Consider the following 26,459-nt stretch of genomic DNA (forward strand, 5'->3'; position numbering starts at 1 on the left):
TCCGTTCCATTTTCCTCTATTCTTTGTCAACATCGTTCCTCAGTCGAGGAGCAAGTGACGCTCCTCTTTACGCACCCCTCCGAATCACCCTCGAAGCGTCTCTGGGAGAGTCGCGGAATCGCCAGCCGAACCCGCTTTGAAAAAAGACCCAACGTCTACTCAACATTTGGATTTCTTCCTCAACAACTCACGCAACTTGACCTTGGATTGAACCTGTTGAACCAAAGGCAAAATGGCTGAAATACCCAAGGCTCGAAACCTGACCGCCCCTACACCGCAGAACAGTATGTCCTCCCCGTTTGCTTCATGTTACGTCTCACTCACAGTTTTCCAGCGCCTGCATCTAATGCGCCCATTTCTTCACACGCCACTGCCCCCAACGTGAGCTCCATCGCTGAAGGTGAGGAAGTGCCAATACTGCCAGTTTCGACATGAAGTTAACCCGTGACAGAGGACCTGGATCGTGTTGCCGCTGCGTCGATATTTGCAAAGAACCCCGCTCTTGTATCCATGATGCAGCAGAAGCTCGGTTCCCTCGTCGGCCGATCTTCAGGATATATCGAGTCCTTGCCGGCTCCCGTCCGCCGCCGGGTTACTGGTTTAAAGGGAATCCAGAAGGACCACGCAAAGTTGGAGTCGGAATTCCAAGAAGAAGTCCTCCAGCTGGAGAAGAAATACTTCGCCAAATTCACTCCGCTCTACCAAAAGCGCGCCGCCATTGTCAATGGCGAGGTGGAGCCTACCGAGGACGAGGTCGAGGCTGGGAAACCCGAGGACGAGGAAGAGCCCGAAGATGATGCAGACAAGGAGGACAAGACAACCGAGGAGGACATGAAGGGGATCCCTGAATTCTGGCTTTCTGCCATGAAGAACCAAATCTCCCTTGCCGAGCTCATCACGGACCGAGACGAAGAAGCCCTCCGCTCCTTGACCGACATTCGCATGGAATACCTTGATCGTCCAGGTTTCCGCTTGATCTTCGAGTTCGGCCCCAATGATTTCTTCACCAATAAGACCATTTCAAAAACATACTACTACCGAGAGGAGAGTGGCTATGGCGGCGACTTCATCTACGATCACGCCGAGGGCGACAACATCGACTGGAAGGCGGGCAAGGATCTTACTGTCCGAGTTGAGAGCAAGAAGCAGCGAAACAAGAGTAAGTCGCAGGCGCACTTGGTGAGGCTGAAAATTACTGACATGCAGAACAGACACGAAACAGACCCGAGTGATCAAGAAGACGGTTCCTACCGAGTCGTTCTTCAACTTTTTCTCACCGCCTGTTGCTCCGACGGAGGACGACGAGATCGCCTCGGACATCGAAGAGCGACTCGAGCTGGATTATCAGCTGGGCGAGGATATCAAGGAGAAACTTATTCCTCGCGCTATTGACTGGTTCACTGGTGAGGCGTTGGCATATGAGGAATTCGAGGATGCCGAAGACGCCGAATTCGATGACGAAGAGGATGAAGATGACGAGGATGAGGAAGAGGCTGAGTCTGACGAAGACGACGAGGAAGAGGGCGGGAAACCTCGTTCTCAACAAACCTCAGAATGTAAGAATCAGTAAATGGTCCCAATACCTGGGATCGGGGTTCCGGCTTGACCCGCTCTGGGCATAATGGGCGTTTGAGAACGATGCTGTCATGATCGATTCGTCGATAATGGGTGAAAGGGCACAGGGGGCGACTCAAGCCCAACGGGTTCCTTTCACAATTCCTACATGAATTTGTGGTCCAAAGCTTGAAGATGGGCGTTCATGGGTATCATTATTACAGAAGAGCAACAGATTTCCGTTAGTCAGTGACAAATGCTAGTCCGCACTCCCAGCAGTACGTCGTGCTATGTTGGAAAGCAATATTTTCAAGCATAAGGTGAGTATGGGCAATGAAAGAAAGGCAAACTGGCCACGTAGCACGGCGACGGTGGTAATAATAGTAGTCCCTCATCCTTCCTGCAACTAAGATCTAATGTCCCTTTTTAGGCCATCTGGGGGAAGATCTCATCGAAGACGCAAGGAATGCTGCCAGCAAGCGTCTGGGACCAACCCTTGAGGTTGCAGCATAGTTTACTTAAAAAAAAAAAGGGGGGGAAGTTGCCACTTGTTAAACCCATCGGCATGGGCGGCGGACAATTTCTGAAGGCCTGGGTGGATGCCAGGGCCACTGTCAGGGGGCTGAAGATGAAGCTCGCGCTTAGGACGAAGAGGAAAGGCGCCAGATGGGTGAGCGGACTGCAGGAAGAGCAGCACGACCTTTGGTCCCTTTGGCTCTGGTGCGGGCTTGGGGCTTGGGGCCACCGGGCCTATTTACCACGGGTGCAAGCTGGTGCTTGGATGCATGGGGGAGCGCGTCTCGTCGACAACTCGAGTCCCTGAGAAACTTTCTGACATCTCGCAAGTCAATCACAGCCGCACCTCAAACCCAAGCCAGACAATCAAGTCAACATCTCATCGCCATCCCTTTGTCCCATCTCTCATCTCTGCCCCGAATATTGTACGCATCTTTACTTCTCGTCGTTCTTTCTGCACCTGTGAGGCTAGCACAACCCCTGTGATTGAACACGTCTCCCCCCAGACGCTCCTCCCAGACTCCGAATACATGGCTGCCCCCATTGCCTGCAGTTGAGAGTCCTATTCATACGTCCATCAGCACCGCCCGCGATGGCGAGTTGGGAGATCGGTACTCGGGCCTGGTTCCCAAACCAGTCCGAGGGTTTCATTCCCGGTGAGCTTGAGCAGAGAAAAGATCTGGGTGACGGCAAAATCGCCCTCGTCTTCAGTCTCTCCGACGAGTCCAAACAGACAGTCGAAACCACCGAGACTGCCCTTCTCGACACCCACAATGCCTCTTTACCTCCCCTCATGAACCCTCCCATGTTCGAGGCCGCCGAAGACCTGACCAACCTGTCCCATCTAAACGAACCTGCCATCCTGCAGGCCATCAAGCTCCGATATGCGCAGAAAGAAATCTACACCTACAGCGGGATTGTGCTGATAGCGACGAACCCGTTTGCACGGGTGGACTCGCTGTACGTCCCTCAGATGGTCCAGGTGTACGCTGGCAAGCAAAGAGCATCACAAGCACCCCATCTGTTTGCCATTGCGGAAGAGGCATACACGGATATGTTGCGGGATTCACGGAATCAGACTGTCGTCGTGTCCGGCGAGTCGGGTGCCGGTAAAACAGTCAGTGCCAAATACATCATGCGGTACTTCGCAACCCGAGGGGCCCCTGGACAGGCCAGCAAAGGGACCAAAGCGAGAGCAGATGCCATAAGTGAGACCGAGGAGCAAATCCTTGCTACAAATCCGGTCATGGAAGCATTTGGCAATGCAAAGACGACGAGAAACGATAATTCTTCACGATTCGGAAAATACATTGAAATCATGTTTGACCAGAACACCGACATCATTGGCGCCCGGATAAGGACATATTTGCTTGAACGATCACGACTTGTCTTTCAACCATTGAAGGAGAGAAACTATCACATCTTCTACCAGCTCGTAGCCGGTGCGACAGAAGAAGAGAAACAAGAGTTAGGCTTGTTGCCCGTGGAAGAGTTTGACTATCTGAATCAAGGCAACGAACCCACGATCGATGGTGTCGACGACGCTGCCGAATTTACAGCCACAAGGAAGGCCTTCACCACAATCAACGTTTCCGAGGCCACCCAAAAGGAGATCTTCCGAGTCCTTGCCGCTCTCCTACACATCGGAAATATCAAAATCACTGCTACTCGCTCAGACTCGACCCTCTCCGCGACCGAGCCTTCGCTGGTTCAGGCCTGCGGCATACTAGGGATTGACGCGGCCGATTTTGCCAAATGGACGGTCAAGAAGCAACTCATCACGCGAGGAGAAAAGATAACCTCAAATCTGACGCAGCAGCAGGCCACCGTCGTGCGCGATTCCGTGGCCAAGTTCATATACTCTAGCCTATTCGACTGGCTAGTGGAAACCATTAATCACGGCCTGGCGACGGAGGATGTCCTTCAACGGCTGAATACTTTCATCGGGGTGCTTGATATTTACGGTTTTGAACATTTTGCAAAGAACTCCTTCGAACAATTCTGCATCAACTACGCGAACGAGAAGCTCCAGCAAGAATTCAATCAGCATGTATTCAAACTTGAACAGGAAGAATACATGCGTGAAGAGATCGACTGGAAGTTTATCGATTTTTCCGACAATCAACCTTGTATTGATCTTATCGAAGGGAAACTTGGTATTTTGTCTCTCTTGGACGAGGAATCTCGACTGCCAATGGGCTCGGACGAACAGTTTGTCACAAAATTGCATCACCATTTTGCGGCGGACAAGCAGAAATTCTACAAGAAACCCAGATTTGGCAAGTCGGCATTCACGGTTTGTCATTATGCCCTCGACGTTACCTACGAATCCGATGGCTTCATCGATAAGAACCGGGATACTGTACCGGATGAGCAGATGGAAGTGCTTAAGAAGTCTACAAATGCCTTCTTGGTTGACGTGCTGGACGTTGCCGCGGCGGTGAGAGAAAAGGACACTGCTCAGACATCTTCGAAAACCGTTGCCCCCGGAGGTGGACGCCGAGTTGGTGTCGCTGTTAATCGCAAACCTACTCTGGGAGGCATATTCAAGAGCTCTCTCATTGAACTTATGCAAACCATCAACTCCACTGATGCACACTATATTCGTTGTATCAAGCCTAATGAAGCAAAGGAGTCATGGAAGTTCGAAGGGCCCATGGTATTGAGTCAACTACGGGCGTGCGGTGTTCTGGAAACCGTCCGCATCAGCACCGCCGGTTATCCTACACGATGGACGTACGAAGAATTTGCTCTGAGGTACTACATGTTGTGTCGTTCGAACGAATGGACAACGGAAATCCGTACGATGGCACAGAACATCCTTGTGAAAGCCCTAGGAAAGACAGCCCACGAAAAGTCCGACAAGTACCAACTTGGTCTTACCAAGATTTTCTTCCGAGCAGGCATGTTGGCCTTTCTAGAGAACCTTCGTTCGGCTCGGTTGAAAGAGTGTGCCATCATGATCCAGAAGAATTTGCGGGCAAAATACTACCGACACAAATATCTCGACGCCAGACAGTCGATCCTCAATTTCCAAGCCGCTACGCGAGCGTTTCTGGCTCGAAGAAAGACCGAGCAAACAAGACGGACAAAGGCGGCGACAGATATCCAAAGAGTGTGGCGAGGACAGAAAGTACGCAAAGAATACATTCGGATCAGGAACGATATTATCCTATTCGAATCCATTGCCAAAGGTTATCTCTGCAGGAGAAATATCCTGGAGACTCGCATCGGAAATGCAGCGGTCACCATCCAAAGAGCTTTCCGTTCGTGGCGAGCATTACGTGCCTGGAGGCAATATCGCAGAAAGGTGGTCATTGTGCAGAACCTGTGGCGCGGCAAGGTCGCCAGGCGCGACTATAAGAAAATGCGTGAAGAGGCTCGCGATCTCAAGCAGATCTCCTATAAACTTGAGAACAAGGTCGTGGAGCTCACACAGTCTCTTGGCGCACTCAAGCGAGAAAACAAGTCCTTGGTTTCCCAATTGGAGAATTACGAGAGTCAGTTGAAATCCTGGAGGTCGAGACACAATGCTTTGGAGACCCGGTCTCGGGAGCTTCAGAGTGAGGCGAACCAAGCCGGTATTGTAGCAGCGCGCCTGGCTGCCTTGGAAGAAGAACATGCCAAATTGCAGACCAGCCACGATGAACACATGGGCAACGCAAAGAGACTGCAAGAAGAAGAGCGCAAGCTTCGAGAGTCATTGAAGACTTCCAATGCGGAGCTCGAAAAATTGCGACAGTCAGTGTCCACGCATGAAAGTGAGAGAGGCACTCTGCGACAACAAATCAACGAACTGCAGGATCAGCTTGAGATTGCCAGACGGGCGCCACCTCCACCAGCCGCGAACGGCGCCAACGGAGAATATGCCAATGGTACCTCTCAGCTTGCCAACGGACTCATCAACCTTGTTTCATCCAAGAAGCCTCTCAAGCGACGAAGCGCGGGAGCTGCCGAACGAAGCGAAATCGACAGATATAGTGCCGCATATAGTGCCCGCCCTGTTTCAATGGCGATCGACTCTCACACCAAGACTCTCTCAGGTTCTACGTTCAACCCTGGTCTAGACAGTGTTGAGATGGAGCTCGAGAATCTCCTTGCGCAGGAAGAAGAACTCAACGACGAAGTCACAATGGGTCTTATCCGAGGCATCAAGATCCCCCAACCAGGCGCCAACCCTGCACCTACGGACAAAGAGGTCTTGTTCCCATCTTACCTCATCAATCTGGTAACGTCTGAGATGTGGAACAATGGGTTCGTCAAGGAATCCGAACGCTTCCTCGCCAATGTCATGCAATCCATACAGCAAGAAGTCATGCAACACGAGGGCGACGAAGCGATCAATCCCGGTGCATTTTGGTTGTCCAACGTGCATGAAATGCTCTCCTTTGTCTTCCTAGCCGAAGATTGGTATGAGGCGCAAAAGACCGACAACTACGAATACGATCGTTTACTTGAAATTGTCAAGCACGATCTCGAATCTCTCGAGTTCAACATCTACCACACCTGGATGAAAGTGTTGAAGAAGAAGTTGCATAAGATGATTGTGCCCGCAATCATCGAATCGCAGTCGCTACCCGGTTTCGTCACCAATGAAAGCAACCGCTTCTTGGGTAAATTGCTGCCCTCGAACAATACTCCCGCGTATAGCATGGACAACCTCCTCAGTCTCCTGAACAATGTCTTCAAAGCCATGAAAGCATACTATCTCGAAGACAGCATCATTACCCAAACGGTGACTGAGCTCCTTCGTCTTGTGGGGGTGACTGCCTTCAACGATCTACTTATGCGGCGCAATTTCTTGTCGTGGAAGCGCGGTCTGCAGATTAATTACAACATCACTCGTATCGAAGAGTGGTGCAAGTCTCACGATATGCCCGAGGGGACTCTCCAACTCGAGCATCTCATGCAGGCCACTAAGCTGCTCCAGCTCAAGAAAGCGACGCTCAACGACATTGAAATCATCCAGGATATCTGTTGGATGCTCTCGCCCAATCAGATTCAGAAACTGCTCAATCAGTATCTCGTCGCCGATTACGAGCAGCCTATTAATGGTGAAATCATGAAGGCTGTAGCGTCGAGGGTGACTGAGAAGAGTGACGTTCTGTTGCTTGCGCCAGTGGACATGGAAGACAGCGGTCCCTATGAGATTGCTGAGCCCAGGGTCATCACTGCGCTGGAGACGTATACCCCGTCATGTAAGTGTTTTACTCTTTCCCCTTTTTCACGCTGCTCGGTCCCGACTCCTTTTGGAGGGAAGCCATTCAAACTGTGTCCATCGACTGTACTGACAAGGAGATACAACAGGGCTCCAGACACCGCGTCTCAAACGCCTGGCGGAAATTGTCTCCGCCCAAGCAATGGCTCAGCAAGAACAAGGAGGCCTTCCCGACGGAGCGATCAGTGACTCTGAAGCTATGATGGCATAGTGCAAATTGGGTGGCGATTGGGTCGGTTTCATCCCAACAGCTGCTTCTCTGTCCGTGACAATTCGTTCCCTGCTCTGTGTCAGGAAAATCTTGGTCGCGGCAGCGAGAACCAAAATGTTTCTGATGATTACGTGTGGAAGAGACTACCGCCTAGTCCACGAATGGTTGGCGTCTATGCCCTAGACATCGAGGGAAGAAGAAATCTAGAACAAAGAGGCCTCATCATCGACATGCTCCTCGGCAAAGAAGCAATTGCGAAGAAGGCTGAGGCAAGTAATTATACACACCTTTTGGGCATAGCACTGCGGAGTTTACTAGAGCACTTGGGTCTCCTCTACGGCTGGCAAAGGAGTTCCTTTTCTGGGCGCGGCGTCTTCTGCGGTCTCTGACTATGTCAATGTTAATGTCGGGGCGAAGCTGGAAGCAAGAGAACGAGACTCGATAGAGCCTTGTGTCGGTTCTGGCTATCTCTTTGCTTTCTTCGTACACGCCTTGCGCTGTTTTATTTCTGCCATGTAAACCCAGGGCCGTTGAACGTGGACATATTCAGATATGCGTAATGTGCAATGTTGGAGCAGACTGCGTTCGTTAAGGAGATGACTTTGGCCCAAGGCCGTATGTAACGACCTGGAGGATAGGTAAATACATAAAGAGCAATTTCGCCTCATTAACAGTCACTTTGCAGATCCCAAGGCCGGTATCTTTAAGGGTCAAGGCTGGCTGGGTGCGTACATATTGTGGGGGCTCAGCTACAATCCTCGTCTGGGCCACGCAGATAGGATGTCTGGGTCAGGCTCTGCCCAAATATCTCGCCAGTGCTAACAAACTCGATTATGTAGCACTGGGGAGAAGCTCTAGCATCATCTCTTTGACTGATCGGAGCACTCGTGGGCGGAAAACACTGAATTCTGTGAACCGGACGGTCAACAGACAAACAGCGATTGAGGGCCATTCTGAGAAGCTGCGCGGAATGAATACACCGTGAATATCGGTTCTTTGGGGCAATGAGACATGAAAGTGTATTGGGCCCAGTTAAATCTATGTGGCCTAGGAGACTGCCTTTATTCAACCCTCGTCGTCACTAGTTAGTTATTAGCCGGTGGGTCGGAGGGCTGATTTCCGGAAAGGGATAGAAGTCTGGGTGACTATTATTATTATTAATAACAATATTGGAGTCGGTTGGCAATGGACCCTAATTCGGCAGCCACACTTTCCGAGCAAAAAGGAGGAACTCTTACACTGTCAAGGTTGCCAGGCTCAACGGTTTGGGCCCAATTGACTGACACCGCCTCGCGAAGCTGCCATCTGGTCGACCTGAGCTCTATGTGCCTTAAACGCCACATCGTTCCCAAGACCTCTTTCGAATACTGCCAAGTACAGAATTGTCAGGATGGCCTCGTCGTCTGCACGTGCATTCGGTTTTGCCAGCCTCGCTCTCTGCTTCGACATTGCCCAGCCCACCTGAATGAAGGCATCCTGTGCTAATGGAGAACCAGGACAAAGCGATTGCAGTGTGAGAAACTTTTGTCAGACCAAGTAGAACGTGAAGGAAGTCCTCATGCTTCGTAATATTCTCGAGTCCCCAGTGTCCTATTGACGACGTTCCAGGCTTCGTTGATTGAAGCAACTGTGACCAATGACCGGCGTGGTCCAGAGTTTCGTTCACCTCTTCACCCGTGGGTATCACACAGTGTATAACCAGACTCGGGTTAGGGCATCGTATTGTGTAATGAGGACAGACGCGTTCACTCACCGAAGTCAATAGCGAGCATGCGCCATAACGAGCACTTCCAGCAACGTAGTCGAGGTGGAAAAGAATTAAGGCCTTCTCCTCTGACAGACCGAGTCCATCGATCTAGTTGCCGGATGCTGTCTCAGAGCGGGATCTCAAGTAATGCGGATATGTGGGCAAGGGCGAACAATGCTTGTCAAAGACAACCGTGTTGGCATTTTCTCGATGCCTAAACTTGGCTGCGTGCGAGCGCGCTCTGGACCGAAGGAGCTCATAGTCGCTTCTGGACTGACTTTGGACGGGGACGTAGGGGATATATGATAATTGCAGTGGCATCGACTCGGCCTGAGAAAAATCGTGATGTCTCTTTGAGTCCAATACAAGATCGAAATGTTTGAATGCTACTTCTCAGGACGACTTCCGTCTCCAGGGGAGATCCCAAAGGACCGTTTATCTATACTCCCGATCGATGACGCTTAGCCGTGATAGCGCCGCCGGAGACTCCTCAACAGGGCAGGAGGGATCATTTAAGCGGCTAAGCCGTGGAACATCTCTCCGCTGTGCTGGTTGTGGAGCCAATGCAAAGAAAAGCTTGAACTGCTTGAACTGGTGAAGATCATTGCTAGAGCATCTCGCTGAACGATCGAGAGGGATGCCCGGACGAATGATGCTGAAAGCCGTAACCCTACCCCAGCGCAAAAGCTTGGTTCCTTTCCCATTGAGCGTCAACCTTCTTCGAAAAGTATTTGTGCCCACTGTTCTGTAGGTGATGATGGTCATGTTAGCCGAAGATTTACAATAGGGCCCGGATGAAGATAGGTTTCCCTTACCTGACGTTACCTACCCATCCCTGAACAGAAGGCTGTGCTTCGATCCCGCCACGGTACCTGTTTAGTCGTCGTGGTGCGCCCTTGCCCCTTCCGCATGGTCGGGCAAGGGTCAATTCTGGTGTTGGGCAAACCAGGCTACCTGAGGCGTCTAACCGTGCGCCTTGAGTTGAGTCTGCTCATTTCCTACCTGCAATGCCCTGCAGGATTTGAAGTCGTCCGTCTGCAAGAACCATGGCGGGGGTATACAATATCTAGAGGAGAAAACCCTCCAGCCCGCGGAAAAGTTAGCTGTGACAATTTGATGGCCATGACTCCAACCCGGGGGACATTTCATGAAGACCAAGCCAGTCCGATGACTGGGAGATCATTCAGAGTCGGCCGGGATTTTGGGCCTTTATAATAGATATTACTTGTCTAACGATAACTTCCCCCTCTTCCTTATCTTGTGTAACGCTAAGTACCTGTATATCTCCTTCCATTCTTGGTATCCAGCATTTCCAGCCTCAGGTTAGAACAGCCCTGCGCCCTCGCGCCCTGTTTCCTGGTGGATACGGAAGGGCGTGTTCGCGATGCCGGATTGGATATCGCGTCCGAAACGGAGCTGAAACCTGGGCCGCTCAGAATTGATGGGGCCCATATCGACCGCTTGCGGCTGTGAAGGGCCCTCCCAGCGAATCTATCACAGACAAGGCAGAAATCGCGGCCAGCCTCAAACCTTATCGGGAGACAAAATCTTTGCGAAGGCAAAGAGATCAAGAAGAAATCGGGCGTCGGGCGCCTGTCCTCGCCTTGCAATCATGGACGAATCTGGAGCGACAGCGGCATCACAGAAACTTCCAATGGTACATCCTAATGTCAATCCGGGCGTTGGCCCCAATCGAGCACCTTGGTTGTGTACGATTATCCTTCTCCTTGAGACTGTCAGACAACTAGATCATAAATCTCTTGGCTCAGTACCAACCCTGAATTTTCATTGAGAGAAAGTCGTCTTACAGTCGGACCTATGACGGCTGTATGTGGGTACCACAATGGAGATTTCAGTAAGCTACCGACAACTTGTCTGCAGTGTTCGAAGCAGCCATGAGGCTATTCAGCTTACTGATCTACCCTCAGACTCACCAGTCGCCTGTCGCTCACGCTTTGGTTGTGTTGAATGGCAGTTTCCCGGCGTTTTTGGATGCACGGGTGGCGTACCATCCTACCAACGACATGTGTGGAAGTTGGACACCAGAGTCCGATGTTCACTGTTGAAACCACAACCTGGTGACTTGGCGCCTACTCTTAAGCGAGACCGACGGCTCTGACAAGAACTTTGGCAGTCACTCCGACGCGCCGTATTGTGCGACGGTCTCCCTATACTAGGACGACTTCTTCTACACGCACTGGGAGTGCAAGACACGAACGGTTGAGGCGATCACAATACTGGCTACTCCAGGACCACAGGCGACGGTGCTGTGTCGACCCATTACCTCAATGCAGCTTTTTCAGCACCTGGCGCAACTCCTTCCACGGGGGCAGCCTCTTCAGCTCCTGACACAACTTCTTCTACCGCAAGTCCATCGGGAGGAAGTGGCGGGAATGCAGGCACCGACAAGGCGAGCAGTTCAGACAGCAGCAACATCGGCACGATTATTGGCGCGGTGGCCGCTGTTGGACTGTGGATCTGCACCAAACACCATTTCTGGAGACAACGGCAGTATCGGATTTCGAGAGATCGAAATTTCGGAAACCATCGAGACTTGGTGGTGCGAAGGAACGGGGACATGATGGGAGTGGTTGGGCAGATTGGGCAGGGAAGGCCGGTGAATATTTACGTCAATGAGCTTCACTATCATGACCATACAGGAATGGGAAGGACGTTGAGGTTAAATAGTTGAATCCTGCCACACCCGGCTAGAGAGTCCATCCAGGTGGTTATGAAGCTCTTGTAATGAGTGCCAAAGTCGGCGTTTCCACATTATCATGTTCAGACTTGTCCGCGTCATCAAACGAGGAATGAGGCCGTCTGTCGCATGTCTGCAGACGGCAACCAAGTCGCAAGGGTGCGGCGTCTCCTGTTGTGCTCGGTGCAAGGTACTTAGTGGATGACGAGCAGCTGTGAGTCCCAGCAATCCTCGGCCCTCCTCTCCGCCTCCCTTCTTCCCTCCTCCGTTGCAGGATCTTGTCGCCAAGGCTGGGGTTGCAATGAGACAGATTCAATGAATCAATTCGGGCACTGGCCGCGGCTATTCCTTGTCGAGCTCCCTATCATCTATCTGCGCTACTTGGTCCTACTTGTGGATTGCCGCTAACTGACGAACTAGGTCGCTAGCCCCCATGCGAAGCTCAGGCCCGGGCGGAAGCGGTTTTCCGGTCTCGAAGTTTCCTGGTTTGTAGCCCAAGCAGGCGAGGCGGGGTATAGTTGATGTCAGCAAATACAAATACAAGCTCAGACACTAGGCGATCTCCCGTGGAGGGGTATTGATAAGAGCCACGGCCAACTTCATTTCGACCCCCCCCCCCCCCAAAGAGAAGCTCTTATCTGCTTCTCTGTCGAAAGGACACAAGCACAAGAAAACTCTAAACCATTGCCCCAAACTGTTCGTTCGGGCGGCCAAAAAGCATCCAACATGGATGACAACGACGTCGAGATGAGCCACAAGGATAACAAAGTCATTAAGTCGGTGGATCAGCAAGAATATAATTCCAAACGTGCTGCATTCTACCCTTACAGAACCCGTGGTGCTCAAGTCTTGGATGTATGCCCTCCACGTCCCCAGAGAGAGATATATATATATAATCGGTAAACCCTGTCTGAACTTCTGAGACAGCGATACATCAGCTTCATTCCGACGATAGCTTTCCCAGCCACGTTGCAGTCATCATGGGAAGCGGTGGCGGTCAGTTTCCAGGCTGGTCTGCTCAATGGCGGGCCAACAGCGTTAGTCTGGGGGACCCTATTGTGTATAATTGGATCTCTTGCCGTGGCTCTGTCACTTGGTGAGATGGCATCCATGTTCGCCCCTCCTGTTCAGCATCACGTCGTTCCAGGCTGACCGAAGGCTAGAAACCCTGTCGTCGGCGCGCAATATCGTTGGACTGCTCTTTACTCGCCCAGAGGGTTTCTGTCACCAGCATTCTGGAGCTTACTCCAAGGCACTATCCTCTGAACTTGTCCAACGGGCGCCGTCTCTGACATCTTCCAGGTTGGATTACTGTATTTGCATGGATTGCGGTCTGTGCACAAGTATGCTTCCTTGAGGGCACCATCCTCCAAGGTCTTATTATCCTCAACGATGACACGTATGTGCCTAAGCTGTGGCATGGCACCCTTCTGGCCTGGGCCATCCTCGCCTTTCCTCTGATATGCAATATCTTTGCCAGAAGAGTCCTTGCACAACTAGAGGTCCTTGGAGGTATCCTGCACATTGTGCTCTTCATCGTCTTCGTCGCCGTGCTAGCATCGTTGTCGCCCCGAAGCTCTGCTGATTTCGTGTTCACGGATACAGTCACTAACCTCAGTGGATACCCGAGTTCTGGAGTATCATGGTGTATTGGCTTGCTATCAGGCGCTTTCCCCCTGGCGGGATTTGATGGCGTGCTTCATATGAGTATGCCTACTCCGTCCGGTTGGATAAGGCACTCAACGGGCTCACAATGCTTCTAGGCGCCGAAGTCAAAAACGCACCTCTTCGCGTTCCACAAAGCATGGTCCTTAGTGTCCTCATCAATGGCATTCTCGCTTTCGGCATCATCATCACCATACTGTTTACCATTGGCGACCCAGTTGCAGTCTCCCAAACAGCATACGTCTATCCAATCATCCAAATGCTGTACAATTCGACCGGCTCCAAGGGTGCGACCACAGCAATGATGTCATTGCTTCTCTTCATTGGCGTTGTAGCCGTGTTCAGCACCCTTGCCTCCGTCTCTCGCTTAACATGGGCATTCGCAAGAGACAATGGCTTGCCCTTTTCGAATTTCTTTGGCAGAGTGCGTGAGCGGTCGCTCTTAGCTCCTGCTTTCTTGGAATGTTCACTAACCAAAGAGAATAGGTCAACGCGACCCTTCGGATCCCCCTCAACTCTCTCTCCCTAATAACTATCATAGTCATGCTCCTCCAGCTCATCAACATCGGCTCCACGACCGCCTTCTTCGCCATCCTCTCTCTTAACACCTTGGCCTTATACCTCAGTTACATCATCCCCATCCTCTTCCTCGTAATCCACAAGCTCCAGGGATTTGGCATCTCTTATGGTCCCTTCAGGCTCCCTCGCGGAACGGGCTTGCCGATAAACATATTCGCAGTCTGTTATGCGGTTTTCATCGTGATATGGCTACCATTCCCATCGACGGTGCCAGTCACGGCAGAGACGATGAATTATGGAGGGCCGGTCATGGGTGCGGTGATTCTATTCGCGTTGGTGGATTGGTTTTTGGGCGGAAAGAGGAGGTTCCAAGTTCCAATGGATATTCGGCACGATGAGCATACACTTGATGAGGGTGAGTAGGTACTAGATCAATCTGGCAGAAGATCATTTGCTTAGCTAGTCTGACATTTGTGGTGAAAATTTCCGGGTTCCAACTTGATTGCAGACAAAAAGGGCAATTTCAGTACTAAACTTTCCGTGAAGCTGGCGAGAAGCAGCTAAATATTCGGGCTGGTGGGCACGGACCCTAGCCTGGACATATGGAGCCTTCCCGTATCGGGACCCCACAATTGGTGGGTCCGCCAAGGCGCGAACAGTTGGTACCCACAAGTATACGTCCACATTCGGAATAATAGCATGTATCTGTTGAAGGAATTGCCGATTGTTGTACGGAGTACACAACAGTACGAGCTTGCACAGGGGCCAAAGGCCTCTGTCATTGGGCCATCCAGCCAGTATTAAGTGATAAGTTTGACACGGCCTCACGATTCAGAGCGTGTTTGCCGTCGTTCAAGTAGCTTTGTAGGAGGGACGAGGCAGACAGCGACGAAACCGAGGGCCAAATATCCGTTGTAGCTTCCAAAGACTATGCATCCCTTCAGGTCATATTGGGAGTTCGCCTCAAAGCCCAATGATCGGCCGGACAGAAACCGCACCCAATATCGCTCCGCACACATAAAAGAAATGTTTGTTTGCTGTCCTCACAAACTTCTCACTTTCCTATCGATGTCTTCCGTAGACATGTCGCACATGAATTTTCTCCGTGGAATTTGGCGCAAGGTGAGGAATCCGTCGTCCCCGGCGACGGGAAACCTCACAGATAATCGCCCGGGCGATGCCAAAGCCAATTCGAACGCGCCTGGGGCGACTTTGGATTCCACGAGCAGCGAAGCACCACTGTCCACCCCAGTGAACAGCAGTATCGGCGAAAGAGAAAGACCTGAGACACCACCAAATACAGCCGTCTTGGAGGACACTCCTTTAGATCCTTCGCCGCCCACTTCGGCTCCCCCTACATACTCAGAGACTTTTCCTGAGGTGTTCGCAATCCTCAAACAAGTCAGAGCTGAGAGGCGTCGAGCCCGCGCCACTTCCCGCTCTTTCTGGAGGGAATATCAACTGACAGAGCGCGACTGGCCTGTTCTCAAACGATTCATGGACGGGATGTATGATCCGAGACCGGAGTAAGCCGGAAAAGAATAGAAGAGCCTGAAAATTGGTTGAAGCTAACAATAAGATATAGCTACCACTACTTTTCCCGAACCCAAACCTTCGTTCACTGCTGGGCTTTGGGTCCGCACAGCTCGGCACAGTTCCGATTCTTCTTTTCCCTTTCCCAAAAGTGGATCGCTCTCAGCTCAGGCGATGACGGAGGACGTATGCTCTTTGTTCCCCCGACCGACGTGGAAGCTATGAGTGGCTTTGACTGCCATATACCAAATGGTGTCTTGGCATATGCATGGCTCCCAAGACTTCGCGGAGTGCAACATAGTGTCATTGTCGAGATTGGATACTCGCAGAAGCGAACAAGGTTCGAGGAACTGGCTCAGTTCTACCTTCTCAAAACCACACGAACGACACGATTGGTCATATTTCTCGATTTCGGGTACCCTGGCACAAACAGAGTCACTCTCCTAACGTGGCGACGAGATCATTCGGACCCTGTTGCGGAAAACAAGTTGATATGTTATGCTCAAGTGAGTTTGCCAGGCCCGACATCCAATAACTACTTACAATGCCGACTAGGAGATGCGAAGCGCAGACGGTACACTCATACCGGGTCCGCCGCTCCAGATCACAATGCTCGACCTGATGCCTGCTGACCATGTGCCGTTCTCACTGCGCAACAAGGCTATCGAGTATTCCGTCGAAGAGCTCTGTGGATTGGTGCCCATTGTGCCAATTGACTACACTCCCTCGGCCATCGTTCTAACCTCCTCAAACGGGTACAGAGCTGAATATGAGAGGATCTGAGGATGAAGACCGGTTCCCAGAAGAGGAAGATGAACAGACCAACCTCAATTACGTACCAAACTGAGATTGGCGTGCTCTTCAAACATACCGATCTCCAAAGGGAGGAGCTGGAACCGGGCTCGCAGAAGCTGACGACTAAAGGCAAGGGCAGGCGCTCTTCTATTGTCGTTGCAGAGACCGACGGAGAGCTGGGGAGAGCACAGCAAACAATAGCAGTTGCAAATATTCTCATGAGGAGGCTCAACGTCGGCGTCTTGGGGAGTGTAGCCAAAGTCATTGGAAAGCTGGAATTGCATACGAGCTCAAGGAAAGGAAGGGACTTTTCTTTCTAAATGATACCCTTGTACGATTAGCTTTCAGGTCAATCACCCAGGTTTCTCTGTGCCATTGCAGAGAGTATCCCAAATGTCATCGACCTACTAGAGGTAGGTGCTAATTCCTGTACTTATGAGAAACTCGACGCAGCGATATGCCTTTGCTTGGCTGCCTTTCGATAGTAGATACCTTCCGACTTGTCACTTCATCCAGTCATAAGCACCATCGTTGTCTCGGAATCTGAAATAGCTTTGTTCTCTAAACGGTTACAGACGGGATGGAAGATATCCGACTCTCTTTAGTGCCTCTTTACCTTGCTCCACCGCGGATGCAAATCCAGACACCAAAACGTTGTAGTCCAAAGTCACTAGCAGGAAAGTCATACCCATATCAGTACGCCTTGTCACCATCTCGGACGTAGTCGCCATCGACCCAATGACCTTTCCATGCTTCTTAGCAGCAGCAAGCACTGTTGAGAGAGCTTGCGCAAACTCTGGCTCGGGACCGTCCACCCCTCCCGGCAATCCAAGAGAGAGCCGCAGGTCGTAAGGGCCGATAAAAGCACCGGACACACCGCGCACGGCCATGATGGCGTCGGCATTCTTGATTCCTTCCGCTGACTCGATGATGGGGAGAATTGCAACTCCGTCATTTTGCGCCATATCGTAGTACGTGCCGAATTGTGTTCCGAGGAGCTGTCTGCCGAAGGCGGCGTTGAAAGGACCAAAGCTCCGTTTGCCCCGGGGAGGGTAGATCGCATGGGAGATGATGCGTTCCATTTCAGCGGCGTTGTTTACCATCGGGATGATGATCCCTGCCGCGCCACTGTCCAATGCCCATTTGGTCCATTCGACGTCATGAGAAGGGACGCGGACGATGGCCAAGCACTTGCCCTTCGACGCCGCCACCACGCCGTGCACCATCTGCGTCATTTGCTCCGCCGACATGGGGGAATGCTCCATGTCGATCATCACGAAGTCGAAAGCTTGGGCAGCTAGCATGGCAACGATAGGGGCTTGGATTGTCAGCACCGTGCCTATCAACGGCCGGCCGAGCCGTTTGTGCTGATCTTGGAAACGATCAATGCCTCCGCCGCTTGATGCTTCACCCGTCTGCGATTTGGAGAATAAAAGGTCTTTCATAGCTGCAAAATTGGTAGACCTGGGCTTTCGTAGATCAACTAAGACTTCATGCAAGACATAGAATATACTGGCAAGGAGGAAAAGTTGTAAGCCCAGTCACGGCGGCGTGTTGGCTAAGACGGCCGGGAAGGGGCCCCCTGGATGGACCAATGTGTTTGCAAAGTAACCCTCGGTTGTGTCTATCCACTAGCATTGGAAGTACATATTTTGAGGGGAGTAGAGCTAGTAAAGGCCTCGGTCCGCGATATCCGCCTCATTTTTGGGTGACTGATCGGTCAGTTCGTTTTTGATTGGCCAGTCTTTCAATGCTTGGCAAATCAACCTTCCTCATTCGGCTAGTATCCGAAAGTAACAGCTGTGTGGAGGATTCCCTGGGACATATTGCGCTCTTGGTATCGAGTAAATTCTGAAATACCATGAGGGGCCTTTCAGCGACTCAAAAAACTGTAGCCAGGCAGTTAGGACGGCTATGCACCATATATCAAAGATTACTATGGAATGACAGATGCAATGAGACTTGCAAGTCATTGGAGCCTCAGTGCCAACACCAGCGGATGGATATCGTCACGCCTCCAACGTGCGTGCAGAGATGTGATTAGGCCTGCAGTCAGGATTTGCAGCGTTCCGGCGCCTTAATGAGGACTATGGAAGACCCTGCTGCCAGTATGTGGAAACGTCGTTCTCTCCGTAAGCAGTCGAGCCGGTATCGAAGACTGATACTCGTCTCATGTCCCTCCTATATTTCCCCTCATATTCTCCATGGGTTGCCCTGTGCAGCACGGCACAATTGTCCCATATTGCAACATCATTGTTGTCGTGCCAATGATGTACAAACTTATATTTGTCCTGCTGGACATGTTCAAATATCTCCTTAATTAATGTCTGGCCCTTTTCAAGATCCATTCCGTCGATGTGATGAGTATACGAGGTGACGTAGAGATTCATTCGACCAGAAGGTTCATGCATTTGAGCAATCTTGTGCTTAGCTAGGGGGTGATCCATCGGGTTGATGTCCAGGAAAAGGGGCGAGTCTGGATTGGCCGTCTTTCGGTTGTGGAATAACGAGTTGCATCCCACCAGGCCCTCGATCTCTTTTTTCTTTTCCTCAGGAAGGTCGTCGTATGCTGTTCGAGTGTCCAAGTACTCCGTATGACCTCCGGTACCTTTTGGAGGGAGTTCGACGCCTCGAAGGATCGAGACACCAGTGCGGCGAGGATTGAAAGCCCCATCTGCATGCCAGAGCGCGTTGCCATTTGCAGACGCCGTGCGATGGGGATCTTTGACTGTAACGACTTCATTCTTATCATCCAGGTTCCCTACATCGAATATCTCGTCGTTTGGAATCCTCATTGCCCTCCCAGCCAGCCGGTGGGCCCTGACGCTGTCGAGTTCCCCAAATCGTCGTCCAAGGGCAATAGCAGAATCATCGTCTAGCGCAGTTTTGCGAAGGATGACCACGCCATATTTGTGGACAGCATCTCTCAATTCCTCAAAGAGGTTGTCATCAATCGGTTTGGAGAAATCGATTCCTTCGACTTCAGCGGCAAAGGACTCTGCAAGTGGTGTGATCTGTAGCCTGGTGACACTGGGCATGTTGAAGGCACCTTGTTAACGGTTGAAGTGAAACTTTGCAATAATTATCGACTGGCTGTCTCGACAAGTTGTCTCAGTTCGATTAAGCCTAGAATATATTTCTTGTTGTTTGCAGACGCTGTTTTTCTCTCACTCTGAGTTCGGCTGTCGCTGGCCGTCCGCTTCTGCTTCCGGGCTCGGTTCTCCGCCCGGCTCTGTGGTCTCCACGATCCTTCGGAACTGATATGAAGAAATAATAGCCCGCCAAGCGATATATGTACAAAGGGAAAAGGTTGCATCAAGGGGAAATGGATGAAAGGCTTCGCTCCAATGCCCACCTGGCTGGTTATTAGCTTGGTTTCGAACAGAATTTCTAGAGATGCCAACTCGTAGTGAGGTGGCCGCACATTGCACCCGACGGTCATGTTGGGTCATCATCCAAGGTCAAGTATATGATGTGACTGACTTTATTGATGACCACCCTGGGGGTGCAGGGGTTATACTCCGTTATGCTGGAAAGGTCTCTCCAACTTCTGACATCGAAGCCATGACACTAAGGTCCGTTCCAGGATGCCACACAAGAGTACGTTCCTATACATCCAGAAAATACTCTTTCTAGATTTCTCTCAAAAGGTGGGACACTTTTTGACCGATATACCTGATGCTAATGACCATTCGGCAGACAAGCATTTAGGCACGGTCGAAATGAATACTTCATTTGAAGCCAGTGTCAACTCGCCGCCTGTCAAGGGGACGCAGCATGCAGATGATATCCCTCTGAAACTTTGTCAAAATTTGACGGACATGGAAATGCAAGCATCCAGGGTGCTGAGTGAAAGAGCTTTCACCTATTTCCACTCAGCGGCTGAATCTCTAAGTGCTTTGGAAGCTAACCGGAGAGACTGGGCAAAAGTGTCTTTCCGTCCTCGAGTACTCAGAAATGTTGCTCAAGTTGATTTGTCCTGCAGAATAATGGGCCAACCTAGCAGTCTCCCAATCTTCATCTCTCCAATGGCGATGATCAAACTGGCAAACAAGGATGGCGAGTTGGCTTTCGCGCGTGCGGCTGGGTCGAAGGGAATTCCGTCCGCCTTCAGCACTTACGCATCCTGCTCGCACGAAGAAATTATGCAGTGCGTCAAATCTGAAGGGCTGCCGCACACTCAATTCTTCCAACTATACGTACCGAGAAAACAAGAGAATGCGATGGAGCTAATCCGCATGGCACGCAGTTTAGGCTTCAAAGCGTTGCTTGTAACCGTGGACACGCCGGTTGTCGGAAAGAGGGAGGAAGACGATCGCTATAAAGCCCGAGTAGATTATCAATCCGGCATGGAGGACACACCTCGGACAATCGACACCTCGACATCAGAAGAGAAGCCAGTCCTCCGAGGAGTCCACTCATCAACACTAAATTGGGATGACTTGGAGTGGATTCGAAATGCCTGGGGCGATGCAGGTCCCATCATTTTGAAGGGCATTCAGAGCGCCGATGATGCCTTGCTCGCGTATCGAGCCAGGGTAGACGGAATCTACCTCAGCAACCATGGCGGCAGACAGCTTGATTTTGCACCAAGTTCACTGCAGACCTTGGTCGAGATTCGGAGATTCTGTCCTGAGATCGTGGAGAGGATAGATATCTACCTCGACGGCGGGGTGAGAAGAGGAAGCGATGTCCTCAAGGCTATTTGCTTGGGAGCCAAGGCTGTGGGCATCGGGCGGCCATTCGTCTACGCGCTCGGCGCCTATGGACAAGAAGGAGTGGAACGTGCAATTGACCGTGAGTACAAGATAGGCTCGCAACTCAGGCTCGCAACTGACTTTTTATCACAGTCCTTAGAGACGAGGTAGAAACCACGATGAGGCTGCTCGGGGTAAACAGTTTGAGTGACCTGAGCCCCTATTATGTCAACACTAAGGAGCTGGAGAATGGCATCGTAGATGGAATAGACACGAGATCTCGACAACGGCAGGTAACGGCCCGCCTGTGATGGATTGCCTGTTTAGAATTCAAAGCATGCCTTTTTCCCAACACCTAGCATTCATTCGCAGTGCGAGACAGAACAGAAACCCCTGGTGTGCGGGTATCTCGGCCCGAAACCGGCAGGTCATTAGCCGGAGCCCCTACGCCAAGACTACGGAGTCAAGATCACGGGGCCGGAACAGCCTTAGAGGTTCCTGCTCGGAAAACCTCACCCGTTAATTCAGCCTCAGCCTCGGAACTGTCTTCACGGGTAGGCATTACCGAGTACCTCGCAAGAGCCCCGCTCGAGAGCACGCAACGCTGAAGCACCAGCCTGCCGTGAGCACACAAGGTTGAGTGCCAGAGGCAACCCGGAAAGACATTCTATCGGCCTCCGACAAAGATTTCCCAGGCTTGCAGGTTTCTAGTCTACACACGATCAGCAATATGGCCTCGAACATCCGCATATGCGAGACCTAGCCACGCGCAGTGGACCCGTCGGAAGATATCATGCTAGCACTTGATCTGGCTCCGGAGCTCTTGTATCTATATTGACGACATGTTAAATGTCGAAGGGATGTATGGTGACACCTGGCTATACACAACAGCACTGCGAAGGCGATCAGCCCAGTATGATTAAATCCCTTTGGCACTATTGCAACCGGCACGTTGGCCGCGTTATGCTGCCTCCGCGCCTTTAGTGCCACACACTGGACTCCAGAGGCCTCGAACGCACCCTATTTCGCTTTCCCCGCACATTCTCTCCGATACCCTGAAGCGAGGTGTTGTGGGCCTCACGAATATCAAACCCAGGATCTGGTCGAACTCGACGCTCCAAATGCAATATATCAAGCTTCCTGTCCTCTGCATGAATCATTTCACTTGATCGGATCCCAACCAAAGCATAGGCATCGCAATCCTGCTTGGCCGGATTCAGATGGGCTCAGACGACGCCTTCGCAACCCCACGAGCCGCTTCACCCCTAGCTGGGGACTCATCTAATGTCAAGCGCCTGAAGAGATCTCCCACCGCTCGGTCTCGAGCTTCATTAGCATGCCACAGCTGCCGTCAGCGTAAGATCAAAGTCAGTGAGCAAAATATTGTGATTTAGGCAATATCAATCGGTCAGGAGGATCAACTAATATCCCCTTAGTGTGACATTCAACGTCTTCCCACCGGATCTACCTGTACTGGATGCCGCATATCCAACATCCACTGTCACGTTAGCCAGTTTTCGGATCGCAGGAAGTCCGTTACTTGGGTCCCAACATTTCTCTGAGCTGACAGTTGGTTCTCAGGCACGGTTCTCGCGAACACGTTGCTGCACTTCAAGAGCAGATCCGATCACTGGAGACCCTAGTCCGTCAAGCTCTTCCTGATGTGAATACTTCGGACGACGGTGGCCCGGCAGAGAAGACACCGCAATTGAACTTGCAGCCAGCCAGCGCTGTTAGCACCGGACCGGATCTTGCCCATGTACAAGCGCTACAGGACACTATTCCCGTGATGGCTCACCAGGCTTCATCAGTGGTTGGACAGCCAAATACAAGCACTGATGAGTGCTCTCGACACAACGAAGCACGGCAACTCTCTGCTAACTCTGTAGCTCAGTATGCTTTGTCCAATATCCCCAGACGCTATCTACCTCGTATGAATTGCTGATTTGTCAAGGCGACCGAGTCCGCAAATGACAGATATGGCCACTAGCAAACTCGTGCCCAAAGCCGCTTCGATCCACGGCACAACTACGGCTACGGCAGAGCCCCCCAATGAGTCTTCATATGTGAATCAGTTATCACAGAAAGAAACCGGGCGAGGACCGGATTTGCGCAGCTTGGGCTCTATCAACATCGAAATACAAAGCCGCATGCCCCATATGATTGATGGGGAGGAGGGTGTTTCCGAGCAATCTGACATATACTTTGGCCCTACCTGTCAACTCCATGTCTCATCTCCCTCTGATGCGGTGAGAAGTGTGTCAAGTGTCCATCCTCCACCTCCAGGTACACAGATTGACATGGATTGCGACCGGCTGAAAACCCTCCTGTTCAACAACTACTGCAACTTCCAGACTCTTTCCGTGACCATTATCAACCGAGAGATATTTCTGTCACGCCAAGCGCTAGGCATACGATCACAACATTATTCTAAGTTTCTGGAAAACTCCCTCCTGGCGTGTAGTGCGCGTTTGAGCACTTCTGCTGCGGTTCGCGCCCTTGGCTCGAGCTTTGCGATGCGTGCCAAATCAGAGATAGTGTCAGAGTTGGAAGACCCAAACATGGCGACACTACAGGGAATGCTACTCCTCAGCGACTACGAAATGACTGAAGGACGGGATAGAGTCGGTTGGATGTACTGCGGTGAGGATTGTCTCTTTCATCGACGTGCGTCCCGCTAATGGAGTGCTAGGTATTGCTTGCCGGCTCATTGTTGACCTTGGTCTGCACCACATGTGGGCCAAGAACAGTGACCAAGATGTCGCGAACACGCACGAAGAAAGTTTCCGCGCCTCGGTCGCATTAGGCTGCTTCGTCTACGAGACCCTTTGGAGTTTATACCTGGGACGTCCGAGCCACATAACAATCTTGAGCCCGTCCATTTCTGCGTATGCTGGCCATGTATCTGACAATCCAACTCTCAGGCCGTGGTTTGACCTCTGCGTACTAATCGCTGAGATTACCGCACTCCTCAACAGACCCTCCCCTATGCAGGCAAGCACTCTGAGTCGGCTGTCAGAACTTGATGAAAAGTTGCGCAGGTGGTACACACTATTGCCGGCAGATATCGCACTCGATTACAGTAACGTTTCTGGTCTTGATGCAGTCGCATACGGTCTGCACATGCAGTACTTACGGGTGCAGATGTTATTGCATTCCCTTCCAATATCAACCCACAGGAAGCGCAAACAAGGTGAAGGAACTGACCAGCCACCAGTCCTTCGCAATTGGACCGCTGAGACATCTCGTCAACTTGTGCACCACAACGCAGTGAAGATTGCCCAACTAGGTATCACTTACAGACAGATCTTTGGAGTGGAAAAAACTCCTTCTGTGATGCTGGATAATCTATATGTAGCGGCGACCATATTAATCTCCGATCTCCTGGGAGCCGAGCCTTCTTCCGTCGACGAGAATGGCCTTCGGTGGCTCCGGTTGTTGGATGAAATGATGAAAGACCTACAGCCACATTTTCACATCACCGCCAGAATGAGGAGAACCCTGGCTCGGATAGTGGAGGGCTGTCCACTGCTGGCAGATGTCTTCACGGACGATGTGCAGACATCGCCTGCACAATACAATACCAAGACTGGAGACATGGACACTTCACATGGCGGCGCTTGGGGTTCTCTCGAAGCTGCCGTGAACGACTTTGTCCTTGACCCCAACCTCTTCAACTTCGTTGACTTTGAGCTCGTTGGCGATAGTGGAGGGTGAATTTTGATCTTGGGTTAGCTCCTGTAATTGTAGATATACCTGGAGAGAAACAGACAACATGTTGTCAAATGGGTGTCAAAAGCATAGACACGGGAGTCTTGCAACTGGCAAGGGCCTCCGTTGTGTTTACCATCCCGGAGAACTATTGGTTGGCACAGCAGATTCGGACGTCCTGGAGCTGGCTAACTGTTCCCGATGTCATCACTTGAACCTCAGGTCTTTCTCGCTTGGTCGCCTAGATATCGGAGAAACGCTACGGGCCTTGTGCAGCAGACAGGAGGCCAGAGTCTTCCCAATCCGACAGCCGAAACGAGACCTTGTCGCTGCGCATACGGCGTGGCAATACTATAAACATGACTTTTGCAATCATCTCTAGCCGTACTGGAAATGCTCAGCAAATGCTCAGCATTGTTTAGGCTATCGATGATCGTGAAGGCAGCCACTTGTCATCTGGCGAGGCATCCGGAATCTGGCCTCACGCATGAGCATCCTGCTGGCAGGACAACGCTCCCACATAGCCTCACTGATTTGGGGGCGAAAACCTCGGCTGCATTTTGTCCTGCGACGTTCTTCCCAGCAACTCTCCGCTAAGTGTTTCTTCTTTCTAGAGACAGTCGTTGTAGGCTGCATCTCTTAGATATCTCTTCCTGAAGTCGATATAGTCAGAGGATGTCTGCGCCGTCAGTCAATCGCTCTAGGAGAACGTTCTCCGGCTTCCTTGGACTAGAATGGGGTAAGACCATTAACAAATATGCTACAGATGATCCTGACTAAATCGGTATAGCTATACACATTACTACGATGTCCGCTGTTGGCATGCAGCGGAATGGCAGGCCGCTTGGCCGAGACTGATCGAAGACGTCCCCCTCATCCTCGAGGCTGCCGACGTACTGGTTCGTGGCCCCTATGTTGAAGATAGATTCTCGTCACCAAGAGCGAACGTTGATGATGGGATCTGTTTCAATGGTGTTTCTGATGATGCACATGAGGATTTTTGTTTAAGCGAACAAGTCTGCCATCACTTTGTTAAAACATTTGAGAAGCCGTATGATGTTGCCGTTGCCTGTGTCTTGTTGAGAGGATATTTGCTGGCACCAACACAATTTGAGCCAAGGTAAGCGGCAATCCCGACCCCCCGACATGCAATCTCACCTTCCCCCCTGGCTCTGATGGGTCATGGGATGAAATAGAGTGGATTCGAGCACGTCGATTGTACCGAGAGCTGTGGCCGGGAGAGCCGAATCCTGTGTCCTTGGAGTGAAGTCGATGTTACTAAAGAAAGCAATCACGAAATTTCCGAAAGGCAGGCGACTTTGGCGGGGTCATTGTGCAAAAATGGGAGGCCACATGTTAGTTATAATACCAGAATCTATCCCCAAGAGATCACTGACAGCCTAAAGGGAGCGCAGTTGGACTCATCATCACCACCACAGCTGGAAACTATCAAGTCCACGGTATCAGGGGTTGATTTCACCCCTATCAGCCGATGGCTGTCTTTCTGCGAAGACGACTGCAACCACACCGAGAGCAAAGCTTCGCCAATCCCGTGGCAGAACCTTCCGGGAACCTGATTCAAGGTCATTGACACT

The 26,459-nt window shown here is 51.3% G+C and overlaps 9 protein-coding genes across 9 annotated transcripts; 6 read left to right on the forward strand and 3 right to left on the reverse strand.

Annotated features, from left to right (window-relative positions):
- Positions 1-232: 232 nt before the first annotated feature.
- Z519_00122 (uncharacterized protein) lies at positions 233-1,570 on the forward strand (the record flags this gene model as incomplete). The annotated part of the gene is made up of 4 exons (XM_016757881.1): positions 233-284; positions 335-400; positions 452-1,159; positions 1,212-1,570. The coding sequence occupies 4 exons, from the start codon at positions 233-235 to the stop codon at positions 1,568-1,570; spliced, it is 1,185 nt and encodes a 394-aa protein (XP_016625130.1).
- Positions 1,571-2,662: 1,092 nt separating this feature from the next.
- Positions 2,663-7,499, forward strand: Z519_00123 (uncharacterized protein; the record flags this gene model as incomplete). The annotated part of the gene is made up of 2 exons (XM_016757882.1): positions 2,663-7,268; positions 7,378-7,499. The coding sequence occupies 2 exons, from the start codon at positions 2,663-2,665 to the stop codon at positions 7,497-7,499; spliced, it is 4,728 nt and encodes a 1,575-aa protein (XP_016625131.1).
- Positions 7,500-8,756: 1,257 nt separating this feature from the next.
- Z519_00124 (uncharacterized protein) lies at positions 8,757-8,948 on the reverse strand (the record flags this gene model as incomplete). The annotated part of the gene is made up of 1 exon (XM_016757883.1): positions 8,757-8,948. The coding sequence occupies one exon, from the start codon at positions 8,946-8,948 to the stop codon at positions 8,757-8,759; it is 192 nt and encodes a 63-aa protein (XP_016625132.1).
- A 3,722-nt stretch (positions 8,949-12,670) lies between these two features.
- Z519_00125 (uncharacterized protein) lies at positions 12,671-14,551 on the forward strand (the record flags this gene model as incomplete). The annotated part of the gene is made up of 5 exons (XM_016757884.1): positions 12,671-12,799; positions 12,872-13,040; positions 13,247-13,651; positions 13,708-14,033; positions 14,096-14,551. 5 exons carry the CDS (start codon positions 12,671-12,673, stop codon positions 14,549-14,551), a joined length of 1,485 nt encoding a protein of 494 aa, XP_016625133.1.
- A 660-nt stretch (positions 14,552-15,211) lies between these two features.
- Positions 15,212-16,444, forward strand: Z519_00126 (uncharacterized protein; the record flags this gene model as incomplete). The annotated part of the gene is made up of 3 exons (XM_016757885.1): positions 15,212-15,654; positions 15,714-16,167; positions 16,217-16,444. The coding sequence occupies 3 exons, from the start codon at positions 15,212-15,214 to the stop codon at positions 16,442-16,444; spliced, it is 1,125 nt and encodes a 374-aa protein (XP_016625134.1).
- Positions 16,445-17,025: 581 nt separating this feature from the next.
- Z519_00127 (uncharacterized protein) lies at positions 17,026-17,901 on the reverse strand (the record flags this gene model as incomplete). Its single annotated transcript, XM_016757886.1, has 1 exon — positions 17,026-17,901. The coding sequence occupies one exon, from the start codon at positions 17,899-17,901 to the stop codon at positions 17,026-17,028; it is 876 nt and encodes a 291-aa protein (XP_016625135.1).
- Positions 17,902-18,543: 642 nt separating this feature from the next.
- Z519_00128 (uncharacterized protein) lies at positions 18,544-19,494 on the reverse strand (the record flags this gene model as incomplete). The annotated part of the gene is made up of 1 exon (XM_016757887.1): positions 18,544-19,494. One exon carries the CDS (start codon positions 19,492-19,494, stop codon positions 18,544-18,546), a length of 951 nt encoding a protein of 316 aa, XP_016625136.1.
- A 549-nt stretch (positions 19,495-20,043) lies between these two features.
- On the forward strand, positions 20,044-21,464 carry Z519_00129 (uncharacterized protein; the record flags this gene model as incomplete). Its single annotated transcript, XM_016757888.1, has 2 exons — positions 20,044-21,253; positions 21,307-21,464. 2 exons carry the CDS (start codon positions 20,044-20,046, stop codon positions 21,462-21,464), a joined length of 1,368 nt encoding a protein of 455 aa, XP_016625137.1.
- A 1,668-nt stretch (positions 21,465-23,132) lies between these two features.
- On the forward strand, positions 23,133-24,870 carry Z519_00130 (uncharacterized protein; the record flags this gene model as incomplete). Its single annotated transcript, XM_016757889.1, has 2 exons — positions 23,133-23,796; positions 23,846-24,870. The coding sequence occupies 2 exons, from the start codon at positions 23,133-23,135 to the stop codon at positions 24,868-24,870; spliced, it is 1,689 nt and encodes a 562-aa protein (XP_016625138.1).
- Positions 24,871-26,459: the final 1,589 nt, after the last annotated feature.

The sequence above is a fragment of the Cladophialophora bantiana genome (genome assembly GCF_000835475.1).
Source record: "Cladophialophora bantiana CBS 173.52 unplaced genomic scaffold supercont1.1, whole genome shotgun sequence".
NCBI classification, from domain to species: domain Eukaryota; kingdom Fungi; phylum Ascomycota; class Eurotiomycetes; order Chaetothyriales; family Herpotrichiellaceae; genus Cladophialophora; species Cladophialophora bantiana.